Source organism: Brachionichthys hirsutus, chromosome 22 (assembly GCF_040956055.1).
Source record: "Brachionichthys hirsutus isolate HB-005 chromosome 22, CSIRO-AGI_Bhir_v1, whole genome shotgun sequence".
Taxonomy (NCBI): Eukaryota; Metazoa; Chordata; class Actinopteri; order Lophiiformes; family Brachionichthyidae; genus Brachionichthys; species Brachionichthys hirsutus.
This window is the reverse complement of record NC_090918.1, coordinates 1,311,154-1,325,366: the sequence shown is the minus strand read 5'-3', so window position 1 is coordinate 1,325,366 and position 14,213 is coordinate 1,311,154. Positions and strand designations below refer to the sequence as shown.

The following is a 14,213-nucleotide window of genomic DNA, read 5'->3' as shown; positions in this document are numbered from 1 at the left end:
TTTCAAAATTAAGATGCTGGAAGTGGGGCTTCTAGAATGAGGGATGTCTGTTCAGAAGTAAATGTATGTTGCTGTAGGTTCTGAAAGATGCCACTAGAGGGTGATAGCCTCTAAAGTACCTGGCCAGCATGCCCTCTGATGAAGCAGACCAAAGCTGTGATTTCAAAGATTCACATTTAATTGTAATAAAAATTGTCATAAGAATATAATTTTCTTCATGCTGGTAAGTCACGAAGGAAACTTAACAAATTTATAAACTGAAAATACATTTTTGGGTAAGTCCATGAAATAGATAAATGTGTCAATCTGAGTCTTTGAGGTTTGATGCAATTCTCGAAAAATGTTGAAAATGCCATCTTCTTCATCCTCCTTCTCTGCCTCATCTTCCTCTCTGTAACCCCTCTGACACACACAGGCGGTGGCTGCAGCCTTTTGAACGGGAGCTTTGTAAATGGCTGCATGGATGAACGAGGAGCTGTTTCAGGAACCAAAAGTCACACACACACACGCACACACACGCACACACATCATGAGGGAGATGAAGGCCGTGTTGTTCGGCAGAGGAACACACTCGCTCTTTTATATAGCTCAGTTAGAAGACTGAGACACTACAGACACACAGACCGGGCTCCAACTTCTGTAAGACTCTGGTTTGAAGCTGAGGTTATTGATAATGCGTTAAAAATGATTATTATTATTATTACACGCTTAGCAAAACAAGTCTCCCAATGGTATGCAAATTAAATAAATGTCAATTTTAATAACGGACACATGCATATAGCTTTGGAATCTTGCAGGCAGTCATTGGTTTGACTTAATAAAGGAATGAAAGGGGACAAGTCATTCAAACACAGATCTGTAAAGTACAAATGTTTTATTAAAATATGCATTCAGTATTAAAGAAAATATTAAAGTACACACGCAGTACGGCAAATTTTAGAATCTAACTTCTATTCATACATTCTAATTTTTTAAAAATCATATTCAGTAATATTCGCCAGAATATGCAAACAAACTTATGGAAGGTATAAAATGCATTAAGATGCTTTTAGATGCTGTGGAGTAGGAAGATTACATAATAAGAAGCAAAGTAAGATTACAGTACAGTACAGTACAGTACAGTAATTGTGGCTGCAGTAACTGAGTACATGAAATGCTATTGAACACTTTATAGCTGCATGGTTAATAGGAATACAGTATAGATTAATATGGACATAACATGATATCTGACTTAGATATCAGTGCTTCTGGATGATTGTACCCTTGTTAAAGCTGTCATGTGTTGAAAGATTACTTCCATAGCTGTGGGATTTAATCAGCTGGGTTGCACTGCACTGCATCTTCATCATCCTCACCATCATCAGCGTGTGTTTGCGTACAGCAGCAAACAAAGGTTGTGGGCTGAGCCGTCACACTGTTGTCATTGTTCTGATGAAAATCAGTCCCATTTCCACCAGAGAGAGAGAACATAGCTACACACACACCAACTGACTCGGGTTGGTGTGGACCGCTGTGACATTTTGAAGCTCAGTATTTCGGTTCAGACTCTTCCATTATGTTTGAAGTGCCATAATCATGGCTTTAATATTTTTCATATGTGTCATTAAACTTAGCTTATGGTGATTATCAAAAAAAATATTTCTGCAAAGTTGTACTATTCATTTATTCCACTGAAGGCGTGTCTGCGCTGACTAAAATTAAACACAAATCTGTAGTTGTCTGAACACACTGTATCCTTTTAGTCACATGTTAAGTTATTTTTTAGTAATTGTACACTTAGGTCATAAAATTACCATTTGCTAAATGTTGTCTTTGGTCTGACAGTTTGTATTCACGACTATAATTGTGACATTCAGAACAGAAATGTGCAGCAGTTGAATCTATGGTGTATTTCATGCAGTGGCAGTCCTGCTTAGAGGTAGAGTAAATGTTGTACAAGCAAACTGTAACATCCCTGGTAAACTTTTTTTTTTTATGTCATCGTTTCAGGCTTTATTTTGTCCTTCTCTTCTTTTGACTTCTTTTAAAAATTTTGACTTTTTTTTATTAATTAAATTCTATAGAAAAGCAGAAAAATCTGTAGAGAAGGGCCAAAAAAACAAACAAACAAAAAAAAAAGCACAGTGGGAGCAGCGAGGGCGCACAGAAATCTCTTTCTGTGGGTGTTGAGCAGAGCAGCTGATCATCTGTTTTCTTCCAGATCAGGCGCGCACGCTCAGTCCATCACAAACCAAACAACCACAGACAGAATTGGCCAAACCGGACCGGACCGAGCCCACTGACACAAACACCCCGTCTGTACCTACCGGCTAACAGCAACAGACACAATCAGGGATGACGGCCCTCAGCAGCTGGGAGCTGTGCGTCAAGTACGCCCTCTTCATCTTTAATTTCGTCTTTTGGGTAAGTCCTAAAAATGATGCGCAACATGCTGATCACCATGCTGCAGGGTGTCATTTGAAAAATAACGAATAAAGTTTAAGCTGCTTTTTATTTAAATGAAAGTCACGAAATAACAGGCTGCAATAAATGTTTATTGTTGCATCAAAGAAAGATTGTGTATTGTCTTAGTGAAAATATAGATGGCGATCAGTTCTCTGTATCTCGTACTGCAAGCCGTACTTGGCAATAGTGATGTCCGGAAGAAGATGAAGAAGATGAAGGCATTTAATAGTTTTATTTTTGTTTTATACGTGGGCTGAAATGGTTTTGACATGTACATATTGTTTCCATTAAAAATAAATAAATCAACAGTATATTTACTTGTGAACTTTCAAAAAAGAATGCAACATGCGGTATTAAAGGAGACATATCGAAAAACTCACGTTTCTCATGTTTCTACACGAATATTTTGCTGTTTTTGGGTCATTATCATCCCCACAAACAGCAAAATAAACCATCACGTCAATCCTGCATAGTTTCCGTAGTTCTGTTATCACCTACTGAAACGCGTTCGCCCCCTGATGACATCACAGGGGGCGAACGCGCACATGCATGCACATTTATTGCATGCACGCGATGAACTTAGTTTCAGTGTCGTTTTCAGAGGCTTTTCTGACAGTAAAGAGGGATGCTTGTCCTGCAGCATCTGTTTGCTATTTTCACAATAACCTTCACAGATATTTCATATAAGTATCTGGGGACTGCGATAACTTGTGGAAAAAGAGTATAACATGGGATCTTTAATAACATCTGATGGTGGAGTCTTCTTGGGCTCGCCGACTTCAGAAGACTGCTGATAAATTCCAACAGGTGGCGAGATTGAGACAACTCTGTCATGAAAAGGGAAGACGGTTTAAAATCCCATCCTTATCTTGAGTCTTGAACTCATCCTTCTTCTTTCACCCCCTTTTGTGTGTGGGGGGGTTTCCTCTTAGGATCCTGACTTTTACGGAATTTTCTGAAACAAAGAGCTATTCTGGTGATGCACACAAATCTGGAATGCTTGACAAATAAAATAATTTGTCACTCATGGCAGAGAGAGAGCGAGAAAGAGAGAGAGAGAGGGAGAGAGGAGAAGCAGGGCGAGCCATGCCGGAGGCTTCAGCGGCTTGGAAACAAAGCTGGTGTTGTTGGTATCACTGGGTCTACTGGGAGAGGGAAGCAGCTCGAGTTACCTCAGCACACAACAGTGAACCCCCAGTCACAGGAGGTGTGTGTGTGTGTGTGTGTGTGTGTGTGTGTGTGTGTGTGTGTGGGTGGGTGGGTGGGTGGGTGGTTGCTTGGCGTCGCCTCCACCAAGCGGCTTTCACCTGTTTGTTTGTCATCAGGCTTATGCAAACACTCCTGGTTGGATTTGTTAAATATTGTAGATGGATGGGAAGATAAACACGTTAAACACACGCCACGTCCACGATCGTTCGGCCTTGGCCTTCGTTTAAGCAGAATATTGTTTCTACTCTTGTTTTCTTATCTTATTATTAATCTTTCATTCAGTAACTCAGGCTTTCTCTAAATATTTGTCTTCTCTGCCGTTTATTTCTTCTTCTTCTAATTGTTAGCTGGTCAGTCTCAGCTTTCCAGACACTTTGTCATCTTCATCATCTTCATAACTGAGTAGTTGTTTTACCATCATGCAAAGTGTGAATAATTTATTCTTTCCTGCCTCAGAAGTCTGAGGATTTGCTGCTTTTATGTAATAATAGCAATGTCTTATTGTTTTATTAATTTGATGATGTATTTTTTTTATGGTTGTAATCAGATTTATCAGGAATTATAAATTACAAATAAAAAAATGATAAAATTATATTGCTATATGAAAGCTTGAGTAAAATATTTACATTTAATGAAAAACAATTACAAAGTAAAATCCAATAGAATTTAAAACCCATTTATTTTGTCATAATAAATGTGTAGAAGAGACACAAAAACAAACTCTAAATAAAGTATTGTGCACTTTACCTGCCCTGATTTCAACCCCCCTCACCCCTATGACTCCACCCCCTCCCCTTTGTCCCGCCCCCAGACTTCCTTTTTATACCCAGGTGAGCAAAGCATGGGTGTGGCTCGCAGAAATATCCTCCCTTCATCTTCCTTCCCTCCTTCCTGCCCTTGTGTTCTTCCCACATTGACTTAGAAGACGCTTTGAGTCAGACAGAGAACATTTTCCTTTCGTTCGTCCTGATCTTGGAGCCATGGGTGGAATACAATGCATCAAATACCTCATGTTTGTGTTCAACTTTCTCTTCTGGGTATGTAGAGTGACTTAAACAATCTTGGACGTGGTTTATACGTCACACCGGTTTGTTTTTTGGTTGCAGGAAATTGTTCTTCAAAACGTATTGAAAACTGGAAAAGCTCATTTAAGTGAATCGACTTGTTTCCTGTTGGAGCGTGCTTAATTTAGTTGTGCCTTCAGGCAATTAAAAAGAAAAAAAAAGATGCTCCAATAATACTTTGGAACAAAATTGAAAATGTGGAACAGCTTCCTTCTGGAAGTTCGTTTGTGACCATGAGAAATGTAAAGCAGGAATGCTTACTAATGCATTTAGGTATTCTTACAGTCTGACAAATGTTCTGGTAAAGCTTCTAAAATATGCACAAGCATCTTCTCGTTGTAAAGGTTGCTTGTTGTCCGTGGGCTGCTGATGTAGAATAATGGAGCGCTGTTTGTTGCACCTGCTTTGGGTAATTGGAATCAGCTGCACCATCCACGCTTCATCACAACCAACCGTCTGGTTACTAGTCTGGTTACTAGTCTAGTTACTAGTCGCACTCAAATCACAGGTGAGCGGTGCAGACATTGTGAACTACAAACATGGGAATCGCTCCACTCGTGCTCTAATACTGTTTGAAGGAACTTGCTTACAAAAGCTATCTTTCATGTTTTGGAGAAGGTAATCCTTGAAAATCAGTGTATTAATACTGTGGTTTGGAAACTGCTCCTTGAGTACTATGTTCCACAAACGTAAAACGATTTGCAAAAACGAGCAATAAAAAGTTTGCTCTGATCTGATTTGCACATTTAGAATATCATTTTCGAATCCTTGTCTGTATGAGATACTGGACATTATGAATTAACAAACATTGCACATACATTTTTAGCCGTATTATATCTCTCACTATACTACAACACATAATATACTGTATTTTCTGTGTACTTTATGGTGTCCCCTACCCAGGTTTTATCTTCACTCAATCGCCAAACAAAGGTCTCATGATTTGAGAGCTCCCTCATTCTAGAAAATGTTTCTAAAATACAAGTTAACGAATAAACGACCCACGTACGGCAGTCTGAATACTTCAAAGACACGCCCTGCTGGCCTAGATATCCATTTTCTCGCTAGTAACTGACAGTTGTCCGTCTTCCCATTCTGTGTGATCCCTCCTCCTGCGTTTTTGGCATAACTGTAGGAAATAAGATTAAATAATTTGGCAGATGTTGAGGATGTGTGAAACTAAACAGTGTTCAGTGTGAAAAGAATTCAGGATATTTGCTCCTCCTCTGCTGTGATCTGATGTTGGCAGCATCAGATGAGCACACGCTTGACTGTCCGGGCCTCATGACGGTGGCACAGATGAACGACCACCTCCGAAAACAAAAACAAGCCTTGGCTAAAACTGGCTTCTTTATTAGTTTCATCGAAGCTCTTCGATAAGAAGCTATTAAGTTTTCAACAGCAGATGCCGAACAAGTCTGACTGCGTTTCAGGAAATTAAGGCAACATTTTCCACATTGTTTCTTATCCTGGAGGAGGTTTCCTGTACCCGACATTAGACCATGGCATTCGCCTTCACTATCTTGTGAGTGAAGACGGTGTGTTTGTCAAAGCTTCCAAGCGTTTCAGCTATAATTCATGTTTGCTGTTGTTGCCGTGTCTCTTTTAATGGCTCTGTGGTTAAAGAGGGCAAATGTGAAACTCGAGGGAAAGGCCTGTTGCTACGGCTACATGAGCAACCACAACTCCCCTGATCACGGTTACTGTACGTTAACACCTATATTCCTGCTGACAATCAAGCAAACAAGTCCCGTCCAAAATAGAACTGCCTTGGTGGAGATAATGAAGTAATAAGAGAGAGAATGAGGAAATGGCTTTTCATTTTTCATTTTTTTTTTCATTTTCTAACCGCTTATTCCGCTATCGGGTCGCGGGCCAAGCTGGAGCCAACCCCAGCAGGCAATGGGCGAGAGGCAGGAGACACCCTGGACAAGCCGCCAGTTCATCGCAGGGCAACACAGAGACAGACAACCAGCCACACACACACACACACACACACACACACACACTCACACACACTCACACCTACGGGCAATTTAGTGTCACCAATCAGCCTAGGCAGCATGTTTTTGGTGGTGGGAGGAAGCCGGAGAACCCGGAGAGAACCCACGCAGACACGGGGAGAACATGCAAACTCCACACAGAATGGCCACAGGCCGGAGACGAACCTGCGACCATCTCGCTGTGAGGCAACAGTGCTTACCACTGCGCCACCGAGCCGCCGAAATGGCTTTTATGTTTAATTAAAAGAACTTAAACGAGTTTCTGCAGAACACAAGCGCGTATTGTGAGGTAGAACGCGCTGATCGCGTCAGGGTTGCATAAGTCGGACATTAGTACTGCGCTCTTGCAATAATTACAAGAAAAATCTTCGCAAATCCAAAAAAGTAGCCAGATTTAGTGTGAATTTTATATTACCGTTGGCAGCACAGGAAGTTTGTGGTTGGGTGTTTTAGTTATTTTTTTTGTCTTTAAACTCCAGTGTAACTGACCAAAGCCGCACGTGCATGTAAATTCTCATTTTTTTATGGCTGAAGTTAAATTGAAACACAAACATATTGAAATTGCCCCGCCAGGTAATTCAAGAGGGAGACTTCTGCCCCTTCTGCCTGTGTAGGTGGCAGTTTTGACCCCTCCGTGTTTGAATGAACTTGCTCTTCCTCTGGAGGCCTGCAGGGTGAACATTGGCGGCGTTGACCCACTGATTCATGGTCATCGGGCTGTAGCAGAAAGAATCCTGAGGGACGTGTTGAGGCACAACGCCACCAGTTAGCGCAGAAGGTCGATGCGTCACTCCCGCCTCCCAGTTGCACAACAACATGGACATCAGCGTTCGGCTGCGGTTTCGGACCGAGTTACGTAGACTTGTGCGGTCGCTGAGGGGCATACTGAACGGTTCTAGTGAATTGCTGCTGTCGCTAAGAAAAACACAGACTGTCATTTGTCATGTTTATAATGATCGGGTTAAAAATCACAACTTGATATATGCCTCAAGCTTTTTAATATTTTTAATGTTGCCCGGTGTGACCAACAACTTGCCCCCTTTGCGTCACCCTCTATCATTTTGCATAAGGAAAAAGTTGCTCCAAGACTCGGTGGGCAGACGTGCAACGGATGTCATGCGCGTTCCACACGAGGACGAAATGGCGCGCGTGTGTGTCACTGGAAAATACCAGTAATGTGGGAACGCCTAAAGTCAGGTCTGACATCACAGATCGCGTTAACTGTGGAAAGTGATCTAATTATGTATTTTTTTTTTAAACCACGGATGAGATTCTTGTTGTTCAGGTTCTTCGGGGTGGGTGGGGTAATTGGGAGAATGTGGTCGACGGCTTGACTTCACTTTTCGACTCGTAGCTCTCTGTTCGTCGACGCTGCAGTCTGTCCCAGAGGTGTTTACCGTCGTCGTCTTTGGTACAGAATGAAATAGATAATCCGCCTGCAGTCCTTCCTCCAGCGCCATCAGCAGGCGGGATGAATCTGCCTGACGTCATCGGCTGATAATTATATTAGTCTGTCCAGTATGGTGGTTTTCATATTTAAATAACATGGTAGCCTAAACATGATATGATTCCCAATGTAAAGCAATGATAAAACGTGCATCCTTTTGCAATGGATTGTGGGAGAATTCTGCATATTTATTTGAGCATGCATATTTACTATTTTGTGGATACATTTATACAAAACTCACGTTCACGTTGTATGGATTTGAGGTGAAACTAAAGACTTGGTGTTTTCACTGGGCTTCAGTCATTGTTAGCATTTAGCTCAAACTTTTCAGACCGAGCCCGTGGACCAGGCATCTCATTGGTCTGTTTTTTTGGAGTCTGACCCGCTTTCGCTGTCTTTGTTTCCTGTTTAGTTGGCGGGCTCCGGCGTGCTGGCTGTGGGCCTTTGGCTGCGTTTTGACTCCAGGACAGCCGGACTGTTTGAGGGAGAGGATTCACCTACAGTCTTCTTCACAGGTGAGGCCTGACATCAGACAGCTGGTCTGCGCAGTTGGACCTTTGACCCTTGATTTAAATTTTACCTTCTTTATTTCATCATAAATTCTTGTCAAACGGGCTTTTAAATAATTGTTTTTGCATACCGTATACAGGGGGTCGTTCGCCTTCCAACCTGCGCGACTGTTCCACTTTACGACCGCACTCGTCCGTTGCTTTTTGCCCGTTTTGCAGGGTGTTTTTACGACATGCCGGAAAGCGAGTGAATCGAGTGTACGACAGTTTCTGGAGTCTCGCCCACGATGTCTACCAGGAGGAAATTGTCTCTTTCTACTCATTTACAGGATCGTGACGCAGCGTAATATACTTTAACACGACAAAACCCTCGGAAATAATTATAGTTGTAAGTCGCCTACCCCCTGCACTTTAACAAGTAAAACAAGTACCGGTAGTAGGTGAAATATTTTCGGGATGAACGTGAGATATATTGCACTGATTGTCATGTGACTGTTTTTATAATACCGACGTGGGGCTCCCGTTTGCCTACAATCCAGAATCCAGGCTTTCCAAACATCACCCTAAGGAAGATTAATTCTTACTGTTCAGTTTTTCTGAAACAACTAATTAATTTTTTTTAGACATTCTTCAAATGACCTCGGGCTGGAGATATTCAACTTAAAGTGATGCACAGCGAAGTCAATACAACAGGCAGGAAGCTCTCTTAAGAGATCACCTAACCTTAATGCAGCCTTCAGTTCAGTTTAAAGTGAATGCGTCGTCATGGGGACCGGATTTCTATTGCGCCACTAGATGAGCTCGATGAACCTGTGAGTTCTGCATACCTCGGCGTTTACCTACCAGCCAGTCGCACCGCGCACAATAGAACTACACTTTCTTTGTGCGACTGTGAAAGTATGCAAAGATTGTCGTTCTTCATCTTGTCTGGCGTGACCTGTATGCACACACAAAATGTTTTGTGGGCTGAGAAACTTCAGCTTTTAGTTTTCCTTTATTTATTTAAGCACACGGAGTCGGTTGAGAACCAGTTTTCATTTACAATGACAACCTGGCCCAGCCTAGCATTCCACCGACATGTATGACTCATTAAAGGAAATGGAGGTGCTTTTAATTTGTTCCTGGCCTGACCCCCATTATCTACATCTAAACATGATGCGCTCTATCAGTCTAGTCGCAATCCTGCTCTTCGTTCAGCAGACGTCGTGAAAACTTTACCTCCTTTGCCAAGAAATGTCATTTCTCTTTGGGAATTTCAGGTATGAGCCCCTCGCCAAGGGCAATTCTAGGGTCAGAGGAAGTCAGATGGTGGTGCATGTTACCATGACTGCATGAGGTAGGCTTAAAAACACAAGGCAAAGAAGAGCTGACGACATTCTGGCACGTAAAACGTTACTCATTTTGTCAGACTCAACATTTGTGTAGCTCTGTAGGACGATCTGTAGACTCGTACCAGCAACTGGTTATAGCTGCAACACAATATGACAAATGCAACAGTAATTAAATACCTAATAGATCTACTGGCCTTGTATTTGCCTCAATCTTTTTTTTAATGCTATTTATATTTCAAATACATTTTAGGATCCTCAGTTTCTTAAGTTCTTGCTTTTGATTACCTCGATGCCTCTGTTAATTATTGATTGATGCTTATGGAATTTGACAGTCATGTAAGGGCGGGATCTCTATCACGCCGCCGAATTTCATCCGGATCGGACCCAGAATGACATCAGTAAAAAACATTACATTTTAACATTGAAAATCCCATTTACGGATTCAAAAATCAGTTAAAAAAAAATATATCAACTCTGATTCACTTTTACTTTCCATGGTTGGTGTATAAAGACACCAAGAACAATTCCTAAACTTTTGATGATGATCCAGATCGCCATGTGGACGGTGTGAATCCAGTTATGAGGGGGGAAATGCAAAAGCGTTTATGTATTTTTCTGACGCGACGTTGTGGCTGTTGCTTTATTATCAGGAACGACCCGATTCAGGGCGCGCTGAGGGTAACTAAGGCCATCGTGGGTCCGCGGCGAGGCGGCTCCACCAGCCGGGCGCATAGCGTTCATTCTTCTCTGGTTGACAGAGCTGTCTTTGTCTCTGCACTTTTGTGTTCTCTTAGAAAGACGGGCCCGCTCCCGCCCTTCTCTCTGAATTCCATCAGACTGATCGCTGAAGTGGGCAGCCGGGCGACGCCGACGCAGTGATGGCTGCGTTTGGGGGAAATTAATTTGTTCAGTTATTTATGGCTTGTTTATGCAAGGGTCGCCATGCTTCATAACTACATCCAGAGGAGCAGCAACAATGCCTCTGCTCTCATGCATTCTGCTGGGGGGGAAGCGACGCCCCACGTTGATCTACTGTCGTATTCTAAAGATGCTTACAAGCGCTGTTATCGACTGGATTCTGATCAGACTTATGAAATAGCAACTCTTAGTTTCCCCTAACATGCGACTTGTTCTGCAGGCGTCTACATCCTGATTGCGGCTGGAGCTCTAATGATGGTTGTGGGCTTCCTGGGATGCTGCGGAGCTATCAAAGAGTCGCCGTGCATGCTGGGATTGGTGAGGGAAGCTTTCCGTTTCATGTCAAGAGCACAGTCTGGTGCCTGAAAGTAGGCGGAGAAACGCTTCTCTTAAGTGCTGAAGCAGAAGTGAGGTCTTTCCATTAAGAAGAAACTTGTGATGATAACTTCCTGGAGTTTAACTTCTCCTGGAACTTTGCAGTATAGATTTGTACACAATCTTGGAAACGATGAACCTTAAAGTATTTAACCAGCCTTCCTATTTTTGGCACGATTTCCCTTGGAGCGGGGGAGATGGTTTGATCTAAGGTGCGGCTGGATTAATCTTAAAGTTTCCCACTTTAAGATTCTCTAATTCATTTTTCATCAGACGATTACAGACCACTCGATGCTCCGGTGCATATGATGAGAGGGGAAATGTAGTTCATAATCTGCACTGCAGCTGCTCGGGTGTTTGTAAATCACCTGGAGCTGCCTAAACGAGCTGATATAACATTTTATTTTCTTTAGTTCTTCCTCTTCCTGCTCCTCATCTTCGCTGTGGAAGTGGCTGCTGGGATTTGGGGCCTCTCCAACAAGGACAGGGTACAGAGTGAACTCTTTAGATGGCGTCGTCTTATCATGTCTGCCAGCCATTAACTAAACCCATCAGGGAAGTGTATGGTGTTGATAGGGCGTGTGTGTGTGTGTGTGTGTGTGTGTGCGCGTCTTCAGGTGGTGGAGGAGGTTACCGAATTCTACAAGCAGACCTACAACAACTACAGAGACACCAGACAGGAGGCCCTGAAGGAGACGCTGCGCCTCATCCACTTTGGGGTGAGAACACGCCCATCCTGTTTATCGTCGCCTCAGACGGCTTCTTGAATTCTTCTGGAGTCACGCGAGGCCAGGAACGACTAGTTACTGTAGTTATCCGATCGTTTTGCACGCCGGGTTTCTGCAACATTCAGTCTGCGATCATATCGTGCAACTTGACCTCTAGCACCATCTTAAGGTCGACCTTTCTAAGACATTTTGTTTTCAGGACAGTCTGCTGTCTGAACGACATAAAAAAAACTGCTTGTTGGAGTTCCGTGAACTTGGTGGCGTGGAACTCCTAAGATTTTAAGATGGATCTTGATATAAGATCCATGAATACCATCATACCAATACCATTTGTATCCTGATAGAGGCAGATCTTAATTTATTCTTTGATGTTTAAATTCATAATGATAAACATTTAATACTGTGGCATTCCTGTTTCCTCCGCCCAGCTGAACTGCTGCGGACCTACAGGAACCGTCATTGATTCTGCCAAAGATATCTGCCCCAAGAAGGAGGGACTGGAGGTCCTCGTCACCACGGTAACTGATGGGATTCCTGTCGGATTCGTACGGAAAGCATCCTATTGAATACCGTGGTGTGGAAATCCTGTTTCTCTTTGCTCGTCCTTCAGAGCTGTCCGAACGCCATCGACGAGGTGTTCAACAGCAAGCTGCACATCATCGGCGGGGTTGGAATCGGGATCGGTGTCATCATGGTATGTCCGAATCCTGAAGCCAAGTTTTTTACATTCTCACACATTTGTTGCAGGTTCTTGAAACGTCCGTTCCAAATTAATTTAATATTTACGTAGCGTCACTGTTGTTGTTTTTTTCCTGTCTCCTCCCCACAGATATTTGGGATGATCTTCAGCATGATGCTCTGCTGTGCCATTAAGAGGTCCAGGGACTTTGTTTGAACAAAAGAACGCTTACATTTACGTCTGCTTGAGATTTACGTTGTTTAAATAATCCTAACAGTCATCCCTTAGTTTGGCTCCATACAGGATGGCCAAGTCGACCTGTGAAAGTACGGAGCCGTTTCCAGTTTGAGTTTAAAAATGATCTTATATAGTTGTATAGTATAGTGTTCTTTTTTTTTCTTCAACACATTGATCAAGTTGGCTTGTAGGAAAAGGAGATGTTGGACTGTGCTGCCCCCTGGAGGATGTTTAAGATCGCTCTTTACTAGCGCCATAGCTCTCGACTGACGTCAGCTGCAGTTTATGTAAAATTTTAAGTTTGCCTGAAGCTGCTTCTAATCGGGCTCCGCTTCCTGAATTTTAGTGCGATAATTTTGCTTGTTCCTGAAGTTATACATTAAATGCTTTTGTTTGTTTTTTTAAAAGCAGAACTTTGAAGTTTTTCTTCAAATATTTTGAAGGACGCAACTCAATTAATTCTAAAATGCCAAATAAATGAACTAATGAACGTTGATTTGTGCCGAGCCTTTATATTTGTCTCTCCTTTTGAATCTGGATGGCTTTCAAAAAAAGAACTGACAGACTAGAGAGAGATTTAATAACACACTCATTCATTCCATGACATGTTAGAAAATAAAAACATGGCTGTGACAACCCTTCTGGAGAAATGTTGGGTTTGCTCTTCAGTTTCTCGCCGTGCTCGCAGAAGTGCTGTAAACGAAGCCACAGCTTGCAAGACGAGGGACACAAATGCCAGAACTCAAAGCTTGCAGGAGGCAGACATGGGCTGTACCAACCCGACTGATTTCTACTGAAGGATAACAAACATTAACAGAATTAAAATGACGTGCATGGCGTCAGTGACTTGAGGAGGAAAGCATCTCTCTGATGCAGCTCTGCTCCTGCTCGGGCTGAGAGCTTGAACGGTCAGCTGACGACAGACGGATCAACTCACATCTTGAATAAGGTTACAAAAAAAAAAAAAAATCCTGTTTTCAGAGTACATTGAACGCTTCTGGGTCAAACAAAAACACTTTAATGGCTGCATAATTCAATCTTAAAGGACCAGTTCACTAAAAAATGGAGCGTCTGTCATTATCTACTCGCACCTTGTCGCCAGCATTTTCCAGAATTCAACTTGTTTTAACGTGTAAAAGAAAACGATTCCTTTCAGCGCACGCGATGGAAGCACTTCCGTATGTGAACTCTGAAATAAAGTGTTTGTGTGCACAAGCCGGAACAAATGTGGTTCGACGAGATGAACGAGAACTTCCGTTAACTTCCAC

General features: G+C 42.5%; 1 protein-coding gene across 2 annotated transcripts; it reads left to right on the top strand.

Moving 5' to 3' along the window:
- Positions 1-2,270: 2,270 nt before the first annotated feature.
- Positions 2,271-13,439, top strand: LOC137910615 (CD9 antigen-like). 2 transcript variants are annotated; one of them, XM_068754990.1, is made up of 8 exons: positions 2,271-2,403; positions 8,581-8,683; positions 11,147-11,244; positions 11,715-11,789; positions 11,919-12,020; positions 12,458-12,547; positions 12,640-12,723; positions 12,859-13,439. In XM_068754990.1, exons 1-8 carry the CDS (start codon positions 2,335-2,337, stop codon positions 12,922-12,924), a joined length of 687 nt encoding a protein of 228 aa, XP_068611091.1. In that variant the 5' UTR covers positions 2,271-2,334; the 3' UTR covers positions 12,925-13,439. The 2 variants fall into 2 exon arrangements, with proteins under 2 accessions (XP_068611091.1, XP_068611092.1); XM_068754991.1 differs by lacking the exon at positions 2,271-2,403 and adding an exon at positions 4,562-4,691.
- Positions 13,440-14,213: the final 774 nt, after the last annotated feature.